This window comes from Schistocerca gregaria, chromosome 2 (genome assembly GCF_023897955.1).
Source record: "Schistocerca gregaria isolate iqSchGreg1 chromosome 2, iqSchGreg1.2, whole genome shotgun sequence".
Taxonomy (NCBI): Eukaryota; Metazoa; Arthropoda; class Insecta; order Orthoptera; family Acrididae; genus Schistocerca; species Schistocerca gregaria.
Window position 1 is genome coordinate 211,190,534 of NC_064921.1, and position 15,468 is coordinate 211,206,001.

General features: G+C 42.8%; 1 protein-coding gene across 1 annotated transcript in view; it reads left to right on the plus strand.

Moving 5' to 3' along the window:
• The window catches only part of LOC126335702 (Down syndrome cell adhesion molecule-like protein Dscam2), a 1,471,118-nt gene that overhangs the window by 193,602 nt on the left and 1,262,048 nt on the right, over positions 1 to 15,468 (plus strand). Inside the window, exon 2 of the mRNA XM_049999160.1 lies at positions 5,549 to 5,682. Coding sequence (XP_049855117.1) covers positions 5,549 to 5,682 — 134 coding nt within the window. The remainder of the gene's footprint in view (positions 1 to 5,548; positions 5,683 to 15,468) is intronic.

A 15,468-nucleotide genomic window follows, 5' to 3' on the forward strand; every position in this document is an offset into this window, starting at 1 on the left:
GCCAGGTCTTCGCCAGACATCGCAGTTTATTAGAGGTTTAGTGATTCGTGATATGTTGTTTCATTTACTTGTTAGATTCTACTTTTTTTCTTGGTCATTCTCTCGTCCCCAGCTTGCTCGTCTGTCTCTCGTCCGCATTTGTTAGGCACTTAGTGTCTGTCTGTCTGTCGGTGTGCCGTACGTTAATAGCTGCTTCTGTCATGTTTGTCGGATTCGGTGTTATCGAATTTATCGCTTAAGGTGTAAAGGCCGAAGTTCTGAAATACGTTTTTATCTTGCCTCTCATCATGAGAGGCGGTCGGTATATGTGTAATGTAGGGCATGTTTGTACATGTTATGTAAGATTGTATTTCATGGTTTTTTTATTTAAATGCCCAATTTAGTATATAAAGCTGCAACCCTTCCACCAGAAGAGTTGCACTTCCGGTGGCAAGTAATTTTTTTAATGTGAGTGTTTTGTACCATTTCCATCCTTCCTACGTGGTGCATAGTTTATGTGTTTGTGTAAGTTGTTAAAATTTTTAGTTTGTAGTAATCTAGTGTGTTGCAGATTGGAAGCAGTGTAGTCTTTCAGAGGTTGTTGTGAGCGGTCGTGACTAGGGCCGTGTTAAAAAGGAGCGGCAATGTTTTCAGCCCGATAGCTCATACTGTCAAAACAAAACAAAAAAAATTATTTCTTAATCTGAATAAATTCTCATTATAACTTTAAATCTGTTTTTAAAAAGAGAAAAGAAAGGGTTTTTAGGAATAAATATTTCCATTTGTTAAAGAAATTTGTTTTCATCAATAACCCACTCTCAACTACTTCCACGCTCACATAGTGTGATTAAATGTGTTAATGTTCTTGCTGAATCTGTAGTAAATAAAGTAAATTCTTGAAGAAAAGATTTCGAAAGTAAATTTACTTTTCAGTTTTGAATCTCCGTAATGCTCACACTAACTTACTTTACGATATCACTGGATGTTCTCTATCTCTTCTGTTAATCCTATTTAGTACAGGTCCCACATTGATGAGCAGTACTCTGGAATCGGTCGAACATGTGTTGCGGAAGCCACTTCTGTAAGAGATGCCTAACATTTCCTTAAACGTTTCTAAAAGAATCTCATCTTGGCATCTACGTTTCCTACAATTTGTCTTATGTTGTCATTCGATTTAAGAAAATACACTGTCAGAAGAAGTAGTCAGTTGTCAATGAAATTTCGTATACGTTCGCACATTCAGTTGGAATGTAATTGATTAGAGCTGCAATTCTCCGTGACAGGAAGAACTACCACCATAGTGCGTTAGTGTTGTTAAAGTTCTTTGCAATTACCAGACCCGGTGGGGTAAAAAGGGGCCTGAAAACAGTCAGGTGAGTGACCACTGTAGAGAACAAGAAGTTGCAGTGTAATCGTGTGAGACAACGTTGTCAGCAAATGTTGAGTGTGAAATGGACCTTATTGGGGGTCTCCATTTGGCCAACTGGTCGAATATTGCAATACCCGATTTGTGGGGCTTTGAGATGTGACGGTACCCTATGTCGGACTGCATGGGAACGTGAGGGCAGACAAGGACAGGGAAGCATTAACTCCTGATCAACGGCGTTGCAGTGCGTTCAGTAATGAACCGTAGTTAAGCAGTTCTCCGGATGACCATCGTCAACGAGTATTGGGGCACCACGGGGGAAATTTCGCTCTAATGATTTGGAAAGGCACAGGGGCAGGGAGGAATCTGGTAGAACTTCAGGTCACGGTGGATAGGAGTTGAGGGAACCATGAGAGTAAAACGGTACGTCTCAGACATCCCGCCATATCATGTGTCAACTGCTATGTAAAAGTATCGCGGTGCCAATTCTGAAAAGAACAACGTTCGCCCTCACATGACACGTGTCTCCATGATGTTTCTGCTTAATTTTGAGGAAGTCTCGTGGGCAGCAAGATCCCCAGATTTCTCCCCGATAGACCATGTATGGGACCAGCTCGGATCGCCAACTCAGTCTCAGGGCCATTACTCATGGAATCAAGGATCTGTTAGATCAGTTATGAGCCAGCTTGTCTCTGGTACTCTTCCCAACCGAAAAAGTCCACACAGCCAAGCCAGAGAGGGTTCAACGTCATACTGGTAAGAGACTTTACACTGCGAAGTTCCTTGAAAATTTGATTCGTTCTTATAATCACTGATAGAACATGGCATACTCACTCAACCCGTGAAGCTTCGTTTTGTTTCCTCCTCCCCTTTTATGTGCTTCAATTCTTTTCATTTATGTTTTTTGTCAAGTAGTTACCGGTTCCAAGAGGCCCTTGCTATGCATAAGTTGGTTAAATAATAGAAAGTGCAATGGTAACTGTCTATAAGCCGGAAGGTAGTTTCACAATATCTCAGGGTTAAAATGACTCTAATGCATCCATCTAACAACAAAATTAGGCTATTTCAATTAATAACAAAATTAGGGTATCGATTTATTTAACTAATTAATTACAAGTTCACTACTGGCCATTAAAATTGCTACACCAAGAAGAAATGCATATGATACACTGGTATTCATTGGACAAATATATTACAGGATACTAGAACTGACGTGTGATTACATTTTCACAAAATTTGGGTGCATAGATCCTGACAAATTAGTACCCAGAACAACCACCTCTGGCCGTAATAACGGGCTTGATGCGCCTGGGCATTGAGTCAAAAAGAGCTTGGGTGGCGTGTACAGTTACAGCTGCCCATGCAGCTTCAACACGATATCACAGTTAATCAAGAGTTGTGACTGGCGTATTTTGACGAGCCTGTTGCTCGGCAACCATTGACCAGACGTTATCAATTGGTGAGAGATCCCGAGAATGTGCTGGCCAGAGAAGCAGTTGAACATTTTATGTATCCAGCAAGCCCCGTACAGGACCTGCAACAGGCGGTCTTCCATTATCCTGCTAAAATGTAGGGTTTCGCAGGGCTCGAATGACGAGTAGTGCCACTGATCGTAACACATCTAAAGTGTAACGTCCACCGTCCAAAGTGCCGTCAATGCGAACAAGAGGTGACCGAGACGTATTTAAAGGCACCTCATACCATCACGCAGGGTGATAACGCCTGTATGGCGATGACGAATACATGGTCTCCGAGCTCATAGTCCATACTGCTTCAAACGTCGTCAAACTGTTCGTGCAGATGGTTGTTGTCTTGCAAACCTCCTTATCCGTTGATTCAGGGATCAAGACGTGGCTGCACGATCCGTTACAGCCATGCGGATAAGATGCCTGTCACCTCGACTGCTAGTGATACGAGGCCGTTGGGATCCGTATTACCCTCCTGAACCCACCGATTCCATATTCTGCTAACAGTCATTGGATCTCGACCAAGGCGAGCAGCAATGTCGCGATATGATAAACCGAAATCGCGATAGGCTACAATCTGACCTTTGTAAAGTCGGAAACGTGATGGAACGCATTTCTCCTCCTTACACGAGGCATCACAACAACGTTTCACCAGGCAACGCCGGTGAACTGCTGTTTGTGTATGAGAAATCGGTTGGAAACTTTCCTCATGTCAGCATTTTGTCGGTGTCGCCACCGACGCCAACCTTGTGTGAATGCTCTGAAAAGCTAATCATTTGCATATCACAGCATCTTCTTCCTGTTGGTTAAATTTCTCGTCTGTAGCACGCCATGTTCGTGGTGTAGCAATTTTAATAACCAGCAGTGTATAATGTAGGTGATCTGTTCTGCATTTATTGTTCAATCAGTTCTGACGAAAACAGTTCAGTAAATATGCAAGACAAATTTTTCTTGGCGAACTTCGATGGAAAATATGCACAATTAGTTTTGGGACATCGTGGAGTATTCCTTCTTCAGTCCCTATAATATCAATAAGCTATTTTGGTGGCAGAGGTACACGGCAGCCTTCAAAATGGTATCTGGAACGGATGTGCGTTCCAAACAATAATCTGCCATTGAGCTTCTTTTGGCGAAAAAACAGAGCATTGGTGATGTTCATAGGCGTTTGCAGAATGTCTATGAAGACCTGACAGAGAACAACAACATGATGAGTCTTTGGGCCACTAGTCTGTAATCATCGCAAAAATGTCGCGCAAACCTCTCCACTCGCACACAGCTGTGAGTCCTGCAATTCTGGAACGTGCAGACACTCTCATTCGAGGCCATCGACGGATCACCATCGAACAAATCCCTGCACAAGGAAGCGTCTCTGTTGATAGTGATGACACTCTCGTCCACCAGTTGGGGCGTGTGCCCGCTAGGTTCCCCGTCGCCTAAAAGACCACGAAGAGCTGTGTCCAAGTGATGAAACATGGATTTATCACTGCGAATCGGAAGCAATACGTCAATTCACGGTGCGGCGCTGGACCACCGCATCTCCGAGAAAAAAGTCCAAAGCCGCATCCGTAGCCGGTAATGTCATGCCGATGGTCCTCTGGAAGTCTGAACTTATTCCGTTTCATGTCCTCCCGCGAAGTGCAACGATCACTACAGAAGTGTACTCTGCTACGATCAGGAAACCGAAGAAATGCCTTCAGTGTGTTCGGGTCGGAGCAGCCGATCGGTTCTAGGCGCTACAGTCTGGAGCCGCGTGACCGCTGCGGTCGCAGGTTCGAATCTTTCCTCGGACATGGATGTGTGTGAAGTCCTTAAGTTAGTTAGGCGTAGGTAGTTCTAAGTTCTAGGGGACTGATGACCTCAGAAGTTAAGTCCCATAGTGCTCAGCGCCATTTTTTTTCTAATTGTACATGAAAATGGTAGGCCTCACGTTAAGACTGCGCACCTGAGAGCAGCTCACAAAACTTCACTGGTCTGTTCTTCCTTGTCAGCTCTACAGCCCGGACTTTCCAACTTCCATCTGTCTGGCACAATGAAGGATGAGCCCCGCGGAAATCAGTACGTGGGTGATGGAGAGGTTACTGATGCAGCAAGACGTTGGCTCCGACCAGTAGAATGGTACCTTGTGAGTATACAGTACTTCCCAGTAATGTGGCACAAGGCTGTTACTTTGAACGGAGATTATGTTCGAAAATAGGGCTTTGTAGGCAAAAGAGTAAGCATGTGATGTATTGGTATCTAGAAATAAACCAACCTACCTTCAAAAGAATTGTGTTACTTTACTTATTTACTGCTCCTTGTGCAACTGCGTTATGGCATTCATACTCCCTTCTTCAAAGCTTGTACCTCTTGACGGCCACGAACGTTAGGACGACGAAGCGTTGACCCGCTACAACTTTCCTTCAGCGCTGTTTCCTTCAGCACCCATCTGGTGGTGGTCACGCGAATGCCCTCGGATAGCTGTCGGATCTCCTATTAGAGCTGTTTATACTGCGCATAGCCGAGGAGAGACTCCGAATTACAGCCTGTTTCCTCGGAAACAGCGGAGGATAATTCGTGGCGTGCGTGACGGTAATTTTTATCGGTGTCAGCGGGGCCTTGTATTCGAAGGGGGCCGAAGGAAGGCGCGAGGTGGACGGGCCGGCGTGGCGTTTAAGGGCTGCGAGGTGGCGGCGCGGCGCCTCCCCCGCGGTGCGCATGCGCAGAGGAGCACGCAGTAGAGCCGCGCGGGGTGTCCCAGTAGCGAGGCGACGCGAGTGCGCCGCCGGCAGCCGCCACGGCCGCAGCGCTTCCGCCTGCCTGCTCTGGGGGCGCGCACAGTGCCAGCTGACGCCTCGGACCGCTGCCGCCGGCGCCGAGGCGCGCCTACCACAGGTGAGTCGGAGGTGCACCAGCAAGCGTGGCTGGCGTTTGTGCTTCTCGACAGCTTTTCCTTCCGCAATTATTATTTTTCCCCCATGTTATCGTAGTTTTTAAAACTAGTTGCATGAATTTGGTATTTGAGCAGCAAAACAAATGACGATGGCCGAGGGGATATAAAATACTGACCGACAACAGGAGAAACGCTCCTAAGACAAAGATGTTAACCCTAATTTTCATGGGCATCTACATACCGCAGACTAGGAGATAGCTGATATCGCTGAAACTATCGCTTTTACGTTACATCGTTCTTTTTCCCACACCAGTATAACATGACCGTCAAAAACGCTCAAAATAACTTGCATTTAAAATAACTGACTTCGGTATTCTATTCCCATTATTTCCATTAACAAGCGTAGAAATCGAACAAAAATTGAACAATTTTGAATCTCTCAGTTTCAAGGTATATAGAACCAAAATATCCATTTAATAGGGAAACAAAAAAAAAAAAAACTTAGTGCTCCCACTGTTCGCTGCGTTTCTCGAAAAATTTTAAGAGGTTGAATACTAAACGATCACTAGAGGTCTACTACTGATCCCAATTTTTTAGAACTCTTCTCGAAAAACATCTTACAAGCGGTATCATACCACTATTTGGGCATTACGAATAGACAATGCTACAGGGTGAAAACCGAAATTCGATTTTTTTACTGTTGATTTGTCCGTTTTCAAGTTCTATAAGAAATGCAGTCAAATTATGTAGATAAATGAATCGGATCAGCTACTTCCCACTGTATACAATAAATGAACTGTTGTTAATTTTTTTATTTGTTACTGTTACCATCATTTCTTTCCTCTTTAATTATTGCACAGAAATGTCAGATAAATCCTTAATCTCTTAAAGCTAACGAAGGATTGAACTTCAGTGCTACTTCGTAAAAATATTTCCAGACTAGGGTTGGTGCTATTCTGCTAACCAACGGGTGTGTGGCGACGACAACGAGGATTTACCGTACAGACCAGCTGGTCCAAGTCTTACACACTGTTCGTACACGCTTACCTTAAGCCACGACACAACAGCAGTGCTGCACTAAATCTTATTCAGTGTATTTAGCGCCAGGTCTCTGTCAGCATTATTGTAAAGTAGCGCTAATTGCTTTTCCCATTTTCTGTAATTACGCGGTATTTAAAACTAATACAAATTGTGCGAATAAGGTTACTCCTTTTTATCAAAAAGGAGTAACCTTATTCGCATAATTTGTATTAGTTTTTTATCAAAAAAGATTTATTTAAAAGCGAAAACATTTAAGACTGCTGCTCTGTCTAACTGATATTTCGGTTTTTCAATCGGCTATTACTAAAAAACAGTGAACACCTCTTACAACCGAGACGAAAAAAATACCGGAAAAAACCGGTTGTTCAGAGCTAAAATAACGTTACCGGATATAATCGGTAGTTTTTCCCATCCCCACCCCAGATTTACTGCATTTTCTAGACAAGCATTTGGACAGAAATATAACGAATGCAGGCTATTCCCATTGTCATCTACTATTTATTGACCCTGCAACACATTAACAACATCAAAAAAGACCTGTTTAATACCCAGTTTCAAATCGAAAAATATCTCATAATAATGGAAAAAACTTTGAAACATACATTTGGTGATTAATAGCAGTGCATGTAGGTGTATTAGTGTCCAAAATATACATTGAAGACAAATTTAGCAAATTTTCATGCATCCACACACTCGAAGTACATCGACTGCCTGCAGGATGCACAAATATGCCGTTTGGAGTTTATACAGACCACTTCAGTCTTCGTATCTGATGATTGAGGACACAGGAGACTTCTCTTTCGCTGGACCAACATTCTGCCTCTGAAGAAGGCAATGACTTATTGCCAATACTCCCAACTGAACCTCAAAGTTATCTAGGTAGCTTTGCGTCGAGAAACCTTTCATTTATATACGTCTCTCACAGTTACCCTGAAATACATTTTAGGAAATCAAATGTTATGATGGATTTATTCTCCCTCACGGGGCTGAATAAATTACTGTGTATATGAATCTAAACAAAGGCGCTGTGTATTCACTTTGAACACAGGAAGGTATAATTCAATAATGTGAACAGGCAGTCAAACATTTCTCCAAGGTACCTCTGCTGATCACTAATATCGACTGCGTCCATAGAACGTATTCTGTTTAGTTCTTTCACTAACTCATTCACACTCAACACTATCTGATATATCCAGTCCAGATTCAGTATTCGTGTTCACTGTTGCTTTCAAGATCACTTTCGTTGACATTTTCAGCATCACTGTCTTCAGTTTATTCCCCCTCAGGTAACCACTGAGTGACAATAGTCTTAGAATTTGGATCTGAAACAACGACTCTGTTCTTGTTAGCTATGCGCGAGTGATATTTCTGCAAGATATGCAAAATATAAAATGTTTAAAATTACTAAGTTCCTAAGGAGAACTGTCTGGTGTGGTGGTGTCACATCCCAAGGAATTTATTTCATTTATCAAGTCAAATCAACAGCATCTCGCAACAATGGCTATTCACTTCAAGTTCTCTTAACGAACTGGAAGAAAGCTACTGAGAGGCACAAGTGTGAAGTACCGAAAATTCCGACGTCATGTGCATTGGACTGTTGCAGCGGGTATGCTCATACCGCATAACATCGAATGGGGGTTAACATCGAATTTATACGTAAATGTTTTGAAGTCTTTTTCCAGAGACGGTTTAAGGAACAAGCGATATAAGCGACCGCTTGGGTGTCAACGTGACGGTTGCACCAGAATCGTCCAAGTGCTGCTGTGTCGTAGTGAGTACTGAAAACTGATATGGGTGAAAATATACGATATTTGGAGGATCAAATTTCCGGTATACAAGGATCCACAAACGACTACTATCTGGGATAATGGGAAATGTTTGATCGTGGCCACTGACTTCAGTGTCAGATATTACACACGCTGGTATAAATGTATTTGAAATGTAGTCCTCTGGATGAAGTCCCCATGTCAGTGGTCTCAAATTTCTCGTAAAGCCTACCGTAACAACGAATGCAATACTACTCCAGCACGTAACGTCTCATAAAAGGAGTTTTCAAAACTCTGCCTGTCAAGGAATAACCTTAGAACAACAGTTTCTCTAGGATGATAGTGTCGACTGTAAATTTTACCCACTGAAAGCGGTAGTTTCAGATATTATTCTGAAAAGTTTTTCAATTTTAAATGACTAGAAAAATTTCAAAATAATGTCTCATCCAATTGAGAAGTTGTCAGTACGTATATTATAAAACTGTAGGAATTAAAGGTGATTTTATTGGTAGATTATTTCATTTTCGATCCCCACACTAATTTCTGTTTTCAGTTTTTGTTGCACACATAAAATTTTACAATGTTTATTGAGTTTCAACTATTTTTATGGTAAATTTTCTAAAGTTTAACCACTTACTGGTGAATTCTCTTCATAGGTCACATAACTGAATACAGTTAAACGATGTCTTATATTTAATACGCCAGTATAAATTTAGACTTGTTGAATAAGCCCAAATGTTTCCTGTCGAAGGTGAGATAATTCGCAGATTATAAAAGTGAGAGTTTTCATTTTCTGTTGCGTAGCCACTTACGCGAGTGAGAATCAAAGCTTCCGAAATGTGGTGCTGCAGAATGCTGGAGAAAAGAAAAGGTGGATCGGGTAATCACTGAACAATTACAGATTCGAGTCTGAAAAAAATAATAGTGCCATAACTTGACTAAAAAAACGGATCGGTTGATAGCACACATCCTCAGACACAGTGGAATCTTCAGTTTTCTTCTGGAAAGGAATCTTCTGTTTGGTAATCGAGGGAAGGTGTGTCGTAAAAACTGTACAGGGAGCCTAAGGCTTTACTACAGCTGTCAAGTTCAAAGGGATGTCTGCTCCAATAGATACGCAGAATGAAGGGGATGGCATAGGACAGACCAGCGTAGAGAGTGGTATCAAACCAGTGTTCAGACTGAAGATCGCAACATCAACTAGAACTAACAGGAACATAGTATTTACTTTCAGAAGCACCGAAGCTCCATCTATTTACAGGTATGCCACACTATTGTGACGAATTGTGATTATAGGTTTACAGAAACGAAATCTGATTTTATTTGAGAATTCTTTTGAAACCCTGTGTTTCTAATAAAAAAGCTATTGCCCGGACAGAATCGCATTCTTTTTTGACAATAGCCCTTTTATTTTCCTCCAAGAGAAGAGCGATATGACGTGTTGCATAAACTCGGTTCTTTTCGTGCAAATACTACGTGAGATGATAGTAGGACAATGGGATTACCAACTGGGAATAAATATTAGTGGATACCCATTTTGGAATTTGAGTTCCTTCTAAAGGAAAACACAATAAAGTATTCGTTACAGGAGAGGAATTGGAAAAGCATTTAATTTATTTTTCCCAACGTTAGTCACGACAACGACAAAAACAAAACATCGTGGATAACATCGGAAGTTCACTGAGGCTTTTTGCGGATGACGCTGTAGTGTATCGAGTGGTTGTAACAATGGAAAATTGTACTGAGATGCAGGAGGATCTGCAAACGAATTGACCCATGGTGCAAGGAACGGCAATTGAATGTCAGTGTAGACAAGTGTAACGTAGAAAGAAAGATCCCTTATCATTTAGCTACAATTATAGCAGATCAGCAACTGCAAGCTGTTATTTCCATAAATTATCTGAGAGTAGGTGTTAGGTGTGATTTAAAATGGAATAACTATATAAAGTTAATCGTCGGTATAGCAGATGCCAGACTGAGATTCATTGGAAGAATCCTAAGGAAACGCAATCCGAAAACAAAGGAAGTAGGTTACAGTGTACTTGTTCGCCCACTGCTTGAACACTGTTCACCGGTGTGGGATCCGTGCCACACGGGGTTGATAGAAGAGATTGCTCCAACGGAGAGCAGCGCGCTTCGTTACAGGATCATTTAGTCATCGCGAAAACGTTACGGAGATGATAGACAAACCTCCAGTGGAAGACTCTGCAAGAGACACGCTCAGTACCTCGGTACGGGCTTTTGTTGAAGTTTCGAGAACATACCTTCACCGAGGAGTCAAACAGTATATTTCTCCCTCCCATGTATATCTCGCGAAGAGACCATGAGGATAAAATCAGAGAGTTTAGAGCCCACACAGAGGCATACCGACAATCTTTCTTTCCAAGAACAATACGAGACTGGAATAGAAGGGAGAACCAATAGAGGTACTCAAAGTACCCTCCGCCACACACCGTCAGGTGGCTTGAGGAGTATGGATGTTGAATCTGTGTGTGTGTTGTGGTGGTCTTCAGTCCTGAGACTGGTTTGATGCAGCTCTCCATGCTACTCTATCCTGTGCAAGCTTCTTCATCACCCAGTACCTACTGCAACCTACATCCTTCTGAATCTGCTTGGTGTATTCATCTCTTGGGCTCCCTCTACGATTTTTACCCTCCACGCTGCCCTTAAATGCTAAATTGGTGATCCCTTGATGCCTCAGAACATGTCCTACCAATCGATCTCTTCTTCTAGTCAAGTTGTGCCACAATCTTCTCTTCTCCCCAATCCTATTCAATACCTCCTCATTAGTTATGTGATCTACCCATCTAATCTTCAGCATTCTTCTGTAGCACAACATTTCGAAAGCTTCTATTTTCTTCTTGTCCAAACTATTTATCGTCCATGTTTCACTTCCATACATGGCTACACTCCATACGAATACTTACAGAAATGACTCCTGACACTTAGATCTATACTCGATGTAAACAATTTCTCTTCTTCAGAAACGCTTTCCTCGCCATTGCCAGTCTTCATTTTATATCCTCTCTACTTCGACCATCATCAGTTATTTTCCTCCCCGAATAGCAAAACTTCTTTACTACTTTAAGTGTCTCATTTCCTAATGTAATACCCTTAGCATCTCCCGACTTAATTCGACTACATTCCATTATCCTCGTTTTGCTTTTGTTGATGTTCATCTTATATCCTCCTTTCAAGACACTGTCAATTCCGTTCAACTGCTCTTCCAAGTCCTTTGCTGTTTCTGACAGAATTACTATGTCATCGGCGAACCTCAAATTTTTTATTTCTTCTCCATGGACCATGGATTTTGATACCTACTCCGAAATTTTCTTTTGTTTCCTTTACTGCTTGCTCAATATACAGATTGTATAACATCGGGGAGAGGCTACAGCCCTGTCTCACTCCATTCCCCACCACTGCTTCCCTTTCATGCCCCTCAACTCTTATAAATGGCATTTGGTTTCTGTACAAATTGTAAATAGCTTTCCGTTCCCTGTATTTTAGCCCTACCACATTCACAATCTGAAAGAGTGTATTCCAGGCAACGTTGTCAAAAGCTTTCTCTAAGTCTACAAATGCTAGAAACGTAGGTTTGCCTTTCCTTAATCTAGCTTCCAAGATAAGTCGTAGGGTCAGTATTGCTTCACGTGTTCCAACATTTCTACGGAATCCAACTGATCTTCCCCGAGGTCGGCTGCTACCAGTTTTTCCATTCGTCTGTAAAGAATTCGTGTTAGTATTTTGCAGCCGTGACTTATTAAACTGATAATTCGGTAATATTCACATCTATCAACACCTGCTTTCCTTGGGATTGGAATTCTTATATTCTTCTCGAAGTCTGAGGGAATTTCGCCTGTCTCATACATGTTGCTCACCAGATGGTAGAGTTTTGTCAGGACTGGCTCTCCCAAGGCTGTCAGTAGTTCTAATGGAATGTTGTCTACTCCCGGGGCCTCGTTTCGACTCAGGTCTTTCAGTGCTCTCCCAAACTCTTCACGCAGTATCACTTCTCCAATTTCATCTTCATCTACATCCTCTTCCATTTCCATGATATTGTCCTCAAATACATCGCCCTTGTATAGACCCTCTATATACTCCTTCCACCTTTATGCTTTCTCTCTCTCTCTCTCTCTCTCTCTCTCTCTCTCTCTCTCTCTATATATATATATATATATATATATATATATATATATATATATATATATTTGTGTGTGTGAGCGTGGAGAGCTGTACAGAAAATTTTTCTAATGTTAGACTACGCGAAATTGCTACGCAAAGAAGCACAAGGCAACGACAGTGATATTTATTCCACAGATTTGGAGCATTACAACATACAAATTAATTAGTATAATTCAGATCATTGAGGGGTAGCCACGTGATCTAGGCCGCCTCGTCACTGTTCGCGCGGCTCTTCCCGTCGGAAATTCGAGTTCTCCCTCGGGCATGGATGTGTATGTTGCCCTCAGCTTAAGCTAGTTCAAGTTAGATTAAGTAGTGTGTAAGACTTGTGACCAATGACCGCACATGTTTGGTCCCATAAGAACTTACCACCACCACAGAAATTCAACCGTGAGAAGTCAGTACTGAGTGAAGCCACCACGTGCAGCAGTCAAAGGCTCTAGACGTCATGGCGTGGAATCAAACAGAAACTGAATATGCTGCTGTCGAACACGATACCAAATGTATGTAAGCGCACTAACAAAGCAGGAGGACGAAAACGAAGAAGCTGCTGACCGACAATATCCCATACGTACTGAAATGACGACATGGCAGGCAAAGGCGCACGCCAGGTAAGCAGTGGTACTCGTCATCACTAGGAGAAGGCTCGCCCATTGTTTCTCTTATGCGGTAGATCGTTGTCCTGCTGAAATAAGGCATATGGCGCTGCCTGTAGGAGGGATAGTGTCTCGGACTCTAAATCCTCTCTGATTTAGTGATTGCTTTTCGAATTCCCTTCAGTACGTAAAGCAAGACCACGTGTTACAGGCAGACCATTTCGTCTACTATGCCTCTTATGTTCAAATCTGTTTGAATTCCTAAGGGACCGAACTGCTTTGTTCATCAGTCCCTAGACTTACACACTACTTAAATTTATACTAAGACTAACGCACACACAGATGCCTGCTGGAGGACTCGAACCTCCGGCGGAAGGGGCTGCGCAGTCCGTGACTTGACGCCTCAAACCGCGTGGCCACTCTGCGCGGTTACTATGACTCTTAACGAGCTCGACTAAGTAATCAGCCCTACAGCGGTCAAAACTTTAACGGTTAAGACTTATGTGGCCGTCACTGAAGGACAAGTCGACGAGGGACTCGTCCTCAGACTACCTACGCCACTCAGCACGCCTGTGAAGGGGTTCTGTGGCTATTGTAGCCTGAAGTGTTGGTGGTTTCTGTTCAGTGGAAATCGACGCAATGACACACGTGCCTCCAATCCAGTCCTCAGCACAAGGCATCGAACCGTCGACGAAAAACCTGTCCACACCTGTTGCAGTGATACCACATCAAGACAAATGTGGAAGCTTTTCGTGGTCTAGTGACTGGCATCGGTACTTCATGTCGGTCGGGGTTCGATTCTGGGCCTGGTCGGAGTTTTGATCTTACCACGAAGACGCACAAGCCACCGAGGAGGTGTCAAATATGAGGTCCATTCTGAAAGTAATGTCCGATCGGGCGCGAAATGGAAATCACAGTAAAAATGCGAAGCTTTACAACCGCAGTAAAAGTCCGAAGCTTTGCACAGATCTGTTGGACACTGTCTCTAGAAAGCCCGTCAATAGCGTGACGTTCTTATTTTCAGTTACGAGCTCACACTGAGCAAGTAGATACGCGTAATAAATAGTGTCTCTCGCCAAGTATGAGGGCCTGATGTGCACTTTCTTCTTCATGACAACGCTCGGCCGCACTCTGCAGGGGGGATGAAGATGCTCCTGCAGTGTTATCGATGGGAAGTGTCTGATCACCCACAGTACAGACCGAAATTGCCCCCCCCCCCCCTGAGTTTTAGCTCTGCACACATGAGCCACCGGCTATGAAGATAGCATTATGGAACAAGCAACAAAGTCTAAAAGAGCACTGAGAATTGGCAAAAGGTATAGGAGGCTGCCTTCAATGACGACGGCATTGGAAAGTTGCTATAATGCAAACGAAATATGCCTAAATTGGAGCGTCGATTGTCTAGAGAACTAGCTGGACGGTATAGTAAACAAAAGTTCTTATTTTTAAATTTTACAGTTGGTTCCTACAGGGGCGATGTTCTTGAGGACAATATCATGGAAATGGAAGAGGATGTAGATGAAGATGAAATGGGAGAAGAGTTTGAGAGAGCACTGAAAGACCTGAGACGAAACAAATCCCCGGGAGTAGAAGACATTCCATTGGAGCTACTGACGGCCTTGGGAGGCCAGTCATGACAAAACGCTACCATCTGGTGAGCAAGATGTACAAGACAGGTGAAATTCCCTCACACTTCAAGAAGAATATAACAATTCCAATCCCAAAGAAAGCAGGTGCTGACAGATGTGACAATTACCGAACTATCAGTTTAATAAGTCACAGCTGCAAAGTACTAACGCGAAACCTTTACAGACGAATGGAAAAACTGGTAGAAGCCGGCCTCGGGGAAGATCAGTTTGGATTCCGTAGAAACGTTGGAACACGTCAGGCAATACTGACCCTACGGCTTATCTTGGAAGCTAGATTAAGGAAAGGAAAACTTACATTTCTAGCATTTGTAGACTTAGAGAAAGCTTATGACAATGTTGATTGGAATACTCTCTTTCAAATTCTAAAGGTGGCAGGGGTAAAATACAGGGAGCGAAAGACTATTTACAATTTGTACAGAAACCAGATGGCAGTCATAAAAGTCGAGGGGCATGAAAGGGAAGCAGTGGTTGGGAAAGGAGTGAGACAGGGTTGTAGCCTCTCCCCGATGCTATTCAATCTGTATTTTGAGCAAGCAGTAAAGGAAACAAAAGAA